General features: G+C 44.2%; 1 protein-coding gene and 1 non-coding gene across 8 annotated transcripts in view; both read left to right on the top strand.

The window, feature by feature from the left end:
- The first annotated feature begins 1,810 nt into the window (after positions 1–1,810).
- Positions 1,811–6,000, top strand: part of LOC106022288 — a 91,357-nt gene continuing 87,167 nt past the window's right edge. Inside the window, exons 1-3 of one of the 7 annotated variants that reach the window (XM_040755170.1) lie at positions 2,141–2,304; positions 2,496–2,565; positions 2,646–2,699. In XM_040755170.1, coding sequence (XP_040611104.1) covers positions 2,562–2,565; positions 2,646–2,699 — 58 coding nt within the window. In that variant the 5' untranslated portion in view covers positions 2,141–2,304; positions 2,496–2,561. The other 6 variants (XM_040755173.1, XM_040755169.1, XM_040755167.1 and 3 more) reach the window with 6 other exon arrangements.
- Positions 3,249–3,320, top strand: LOC121143380. The gene has a single exon (XR_005880583.1). It is a non-coding gene; the product is annotated as a small nucleolar RNA SNORD50 (small nucleolar RNA).

Raw genomic sequence — 6,000 nt, 5'->3', positions numbered from 1 at the left:
CACTAATTCTTAAATTGTTCAAAATTGACTGGAAACGTCTTACTAAACCATCCCTTTGGGAAGGTCAAGGACTTCGGTGTTTTCTGTTTACATTCATTTTTTATTTTGATTTATGTATATGCCACGCATGTGCCATTGCCCTCAAAGGCCACAAGAGAATGTGTGATCCACTGGAGCTAGAATCCTGAAATGCACGCTAGGAACGGAATTTGTGTAGCAGCTGTTAAGCAATGTGCTCTTTCCCAGTTTGGCGTTAAGAGTTTCCATTTCAGGCTTGAAGCGCACTGCACACACCAGAACTTAATGAGTATTTATTGAAATAATGATCACAACACAGATCTTACCCAAAAGTTTAGTACAGGAAACGAGCTTTTCAGCTCTTCAAGGACACTCAATTCCAATACTTAACCATCATTTGGTTATTATTAAATCACTTCAAATACTTGGTAGCAAATTGCTTGACTATTTTAAGTGTGAGGGCAATGCTTCCCTCAGTTCACCTTCCTCGATTTCCTTCTGTTTTTTAATTAATTAATTTATTTATTTATTTATTCATTTGTCTATTTTTTAGGCAGGGCTTCTCTATGTATCCCTGGCTATCCTGGAACTCACTCCTTAGACCACTAGAGAGTAGCACTAGGGAGAAGACTGCCAGATACGTGAGGACATTTACTTGTCTACATCCTATGTACAGAAGGTTTTTTAACAGCAATGTGAGGGACAGAGGGTGGTGGCGCTCACCTTTAATCCTAGCCCTCAGGCAGCAGAGGCAGGGGGATCTCTCTGAGTTCCAGGACAGCCTTGTCTACACAGCAAGTTCCAGGGCAGGCTCCAAAGCTACAGAGAAACCCTTTCTTGAAAAACCAAAAGCAACGTGGGGAGCATGTAAGTTTACATTGTACATTAGCCAGTATTGTGGAAAAACATAAAGCTAGTAATTATGTTGTCACGCAGGAGAAATTTCATCTTTACTATTGTCTTTTACTGGAGATCAATCATTCAAGTTTTCTGAGACCATCACACATATTCATTCTCTCATTTAACAATTCCTGACACCTACTCCACCATATGCTCTGCTCTAAGCCAAACAGAGCAATATGCAAAACCAGAGGAGCTCCTCACATACTGTAACGGAAACTGATGGCAATCATCAGTGAAAAATGCAACAAAATAGACTGGAGTTTCCAAATGCTGAAAAATTCAAACATAGCATGTGCATCCATACACTCATACATGACAACTACCGAAGCATAATTTTTGAATATTAACTTTGCCGTTAGAATTGTTCTTTCTAAAGATTTTTTACTATATATAAAGTGTTCTGCATGCATATATATGCATGCATGCCAGAAGAAGAGACACCAGACCACATGGTTGTGAGTCACCATGTGGTTGCTGGGAATTGAACTCAGGGCCTATGAAAGAACAGCTCTTAATGGCTGAGCCGTTTCTCCAGCCCCATATTCTTTCTTTTCCTTTAACTTTTTTTTTTAATTACTATTTAGTAGAAACAGGGAAGGATAGCTGTGTGACCTTAGGCTAACTGGCAGCTTTTGACCTGCTTCCTCCTTTCTGTGAAATGGAGTGTTTAACTTCCCAGGATGGGCACAGAATAACTATCACTAGTGCCACTGTAATGGGGTGGGGGCAGGGGACGGACTGACGGACTGGACACAGCTGGGTGCCTGAACAGGCTTTGGGTGGCGTGAACGCGACAGCGTGGCCTTCTGCCGACACGCGGTACCTGCAGGGGGCACGCAGGATAAACGCAGGGCTTTGCGGGTTTCCCTGGCGTGGTCCTGTCCGCCGAGGTCCATTCTGCTGCGCAGCTAAGGACCCAGCGCTGGCCACCGGGCAGCCAGGCTCCTCCACCGCCGCGCTTAAAGGCTGCTCCCAGGCACTGAGCTTCCCGCCGACCTGGCTCGAAGCAGGCGGTGACCTAGCCTGCAAGTGCAGCTGTCCGCTTGAATCCTGGCGCCACTCCCACGCCACTGAGAGCCTCCGGGCCGGATGCACTCGGAAGAGACAGAGGCAGCGTGCGACGGGGACGCGCGCCGGATGGACGAGTACGCGGCGAGCTGGGGTGGGGAGCGCACATCAAGCCCCACGATGGCCCGGAAGAGAAGAGGTACAGCGCACGCTCCCACGCGTGGCCTCAGGGAAAGGCCACGGCCCCACATGGCTTCACATCCAATAGGGGCGAGAGGGAGGGGCAGCCTCGGTCTGGCTCGCTCCAAGGAGCCTCTAAAGAGAGCTGCAGGCTGCACAGCAAGGCTCCCTTTTTCGGGAAGCTGAGGCTTGTCTGTAAGTGAGTGGGCAGGGCGGGGTGGGGGGGGTGGGGGTGGAGGAATGACCAAGCGAAATAAGGGGTGCAGGATAAAATGGGAGGCTTCTGTTTTGTGGGACAGCCCCGGAGGTTAGAGTACGGTTGAAAATGTATTTGGGGAAATGCATATCTTGCTCTTGCGATGGAAGAAGGCTGAATTGTCGCTTAGGCCCAAGGAGATTGCTGCTTGGTGGCCTGGCTGATGGTCTCCGGGGTCTAGTTCCTCAACCCCAGCATGGGTGAGTTCTGATCCCAAAGGACAAGGGGAGGAAGGTTTTATGAGTTTCATGCGACTGATTACTCATTACTCCTTTCATAGGAACGATGACGCCATCATTTTCTGGATCTTCAAAGCAGTTAGAAAGATGCCCAGGTGAGGGTGATGCAGCTTTGTTTTCTAATTGAACTAGTGGGGGGTGCTGTGGTGCTTAAGTTTTTTTTTTCCCTTTTATTAGGTAGAGGAGAGAGTTCTAAACCGTCCGAGGGAAATCATAACAGGACGTAACATGCTTACGACCTGACAGTTTTTAAAGGTGTGTAGTTTAACTTTTGCGAGCACACAAAACGTAACGTCTACATTGTAAAATATAACTGTAGAAACAGTGATGTTGACCAACCGCTCCATTTATAGACATATATTAATGCACAGTTTATCATATGCCTGCCTTTTTTATTTGGAGTGGCTACAAATTTGATTAAACCATTGTAAGGCATATCTGTTCTAAACAATGGTGAATTACCTCAAAGAGAGACGTGTGAGTGGAAGCATTCTCAGCTATATAAGGTGCTTTGAGTCAATAATTATGTAGTATGTCACCGTACTTTTTCTGCCAGCGGTGAATGCCAGTGCAGTCCCTAGAGCTCCTGGGAGTGCATGTGAGTGGAGTCCTTTTGTCGTTGTTGTACGTACTGTCTTTGCTCTGATCTGTGATGATCCCATCCCGAACCTGAACTCCTGTTGAAACGCTAAAATTTCGGATCTAGCTTCTGAGATGGGCCGTTATAAAGGCGTTGTTGTGTTTTGTTTTAGTATTGCTAGTGTTGTAATTCCCGTGTTTCTTTTCCTAGGGCAGTGACGCAAGGCTTCTTTACTGGTGTGAGAATTGAATGTAGTGAGCATCAGAAAAGGCAGACAGAAGAAGAAAATGCAGTGCTGGCTAGGTGTTTGCAGATGGTCTTTGCATGGCTCTGGCTGACCTCAGACGCATCCGTCTTGGCGTTCAAGTGCTGGGGATCGTGTGCCAAGCAGGCCGGCTATTATGAATAGAGCATGAGGTCGTGTGCTTCTTACAGAAAGTTGTTTGAATTGAATGCAATAAATGGTTGGAAGCACTCAGTCTCTTAATCCTATTGGGTTTAAAACTTTGACTGGATTAAGCCTGGGTTTGGAGTGAACCTTTAGGATTATGGCAAAGTCTGGTGTACAAAATTAGGTGTGGGCAGGGAATTGAGACTGGTGTCTTTTTAAGGGATGCGTGCTAATGGTTGTCTTGTTAACACATGTATGACAGTGTCAATGTGTTTTGATCCTAAGACACTGCCACCTCCCTTCATTTTCGTCCCTGGTCTAACTGGTAATTGCCATCCTGAAAATGGCGGGTGGCATGTTGTAATTGTAATCCACATTTCCTTGTCCAGCAGTGCTCACGGTGAATGCTGAAATAAAGGTTCAATTGCAACAACTATTCAGTTCTTTTTCTTGGGTCAACAGAAACTGACTGCCCCTTAATACTACTACATAGTAATTGAGTCTGCAAGGTTGGTGAACTGTCCTGACAGATGTCCTCACCAAATAGCACTATTGTGCATATTAAAGGATTCCCTGAGAGATTAGCATATTATACAATGTATTGGTGTTTCTCCACTTTGTCTTTGAAGTAGGTCCTCTATTCCTGCCATCTTGTGGCTTGAGCTTAAACTCAGATTCACCTGCTTCTTTAGTGTTATAGGTATGGCCTAGTGTGACCAATTTGCTTTGCCCTAAGTGCCAAGGGTTGAAAATAAGAGTTTTGGGGATTTTGTGTTTTAAGCAAAGGGCAAGTTGGCTCACTGAACCCCCCTTCTTTGCAAGTTCAGGGATTTAGGGCATACAGTACATATTTGGGACAAACAGTCTAGTCAGCTTTGCTTTTTAGTTTGGGGTTGTGCTTTGAGGGATCTAATCCAAACTATCTTAGACCAGTGTCCTAAAAGTGTTAACACCAAAACTAGTTCAAGGTATTGATACTTAAGTGGGTTATCTTAATTTTTATGAGGGCAGAATCTAGTTTTCTTCCACCCCCCCCATTCGTCCGGAGGACTTCCAATTTTCCTTCTATACAGTGAATCCTGCCTTTATTGGGGAAGGAGAAGGCTATCAATATGACCTGAGGTTTCGTGCTGCTGTATTGTCTCACCTTTGCTATCAAATCCTGGATTCTATCCAGTGGCTTTTCTATTTTGAGTCAGCTCAGCTTTTTTGGTTTTTGGTCTTTTAAGTTTTTTTATTGCTGATTTTTTTTGTACATCTTTCACTAGATGCTCTGCCATTTTAAAAATCTTTATAATTTTAAAATATTTTCTCATTTTACATTCCAATTACAGTTCCCACTCCCTCCCATCCTGTTCTCCCCACCTTCTGCCCAACAGGTCCTGACTGTTGTGGAATCAGGCTATCTAACTCAGGGATCCATCTGTCTCTGGGACTAAAGATATAGTTAACCTTGTCTGGGAGTTGTAATGCTGGGAATTGAGCTTAGTGACTTATACATGTTGACTGTTACAAACTTTGTTCCCTGGTACTGCTTTGCTGTGTTATAGGCTATCTGTTGTATCTCCCTTTTTTGATATATTTTTAATTTTCCTGTTAGTTGATTTCCTTGATATTCATAGGCTACTCAAGAGTAAGTTACTGAATTTCCATGTAAAGTACAAAAGGAATACATCTCAGGAAGATCACTTGAACCCAGTTTGGACAACAGTGGGACCCCCAAAAATGCACTTTAGGATTAGTCATGGATAACTGAAATGGGGCAATATTTGAATTTTTGTTGGTTCCCTATTTCTTGGCTTTCTGCTTGAATCTTCCTCTTAATAGGTTTTATAAATTGTCATTACCTTTTGAGGTCTTAAAATTATTAAATGTTTCATTAATTGATAGATCTCAAGTCCAGAACAGGGTCATACTAATAGTACTGTACAGTAAATTATTTTAAAAGGTGTGCCACGTGCCTTTAATCTCAACAAAGGCAGATGGATCTCTGAGTTCCAAAGCCAGCCTATCCTGGAGCTGCAGGACAGTCAAGGCTATACAGAGAAGCCCTGTTAGGGAGGGGGCGGGGACTTAAGAAATTTAAGGCCTTTGCCCTTTCATGCAAACTGGCAAACAGTTAAGTGCAAGGCAGGGTTGTGAAACAGTGTTTTGAAGTCCTCTTACCTCGTTATGCAGTTCCTTCTGTTGATTTCCTTGCCTTCTAATGGGTCATCTAACAAACTCAGTTAGTTGATCTAAGTTATTGTTCATGAGTGTTGGGGACTGCTAGAACCTTGAACAAAATGGAGTCTGTCAACCATTTCTTGGCCTTCTGCCTACGTGACTGCGAGCACACATGCCCTTGAGACAAAGGAAAAGGCTAACCATAAAAGTAAAATTTACACAGGGCAGCCCACCCGCCTAGCCAGGGGGAAGTAACCTT

This window comes from Mesocricetus auratus, unplaced genomic scaffold (genome assembly GCF_017639785.1).
Source record: "Mesocricetus auratus isolate SY011 unplaced genomic scaffold, BCM_Maur_2.0 Super-Scaffold_100011, whole genome shotgun sequence".
In the NCBI taxonomy this organism is placed as follows: domain Eukaryota; kingdom Metazoa; phylum Chordata; class Mammalia; order Rodentia; family Cricetidae; genus Mesocricetus; species Mesocricetus auratus.
Note: the sequence above shows the minus strand (reverse complement) of the source record. Positions and strands in the feature narration are given on the sequence as shown.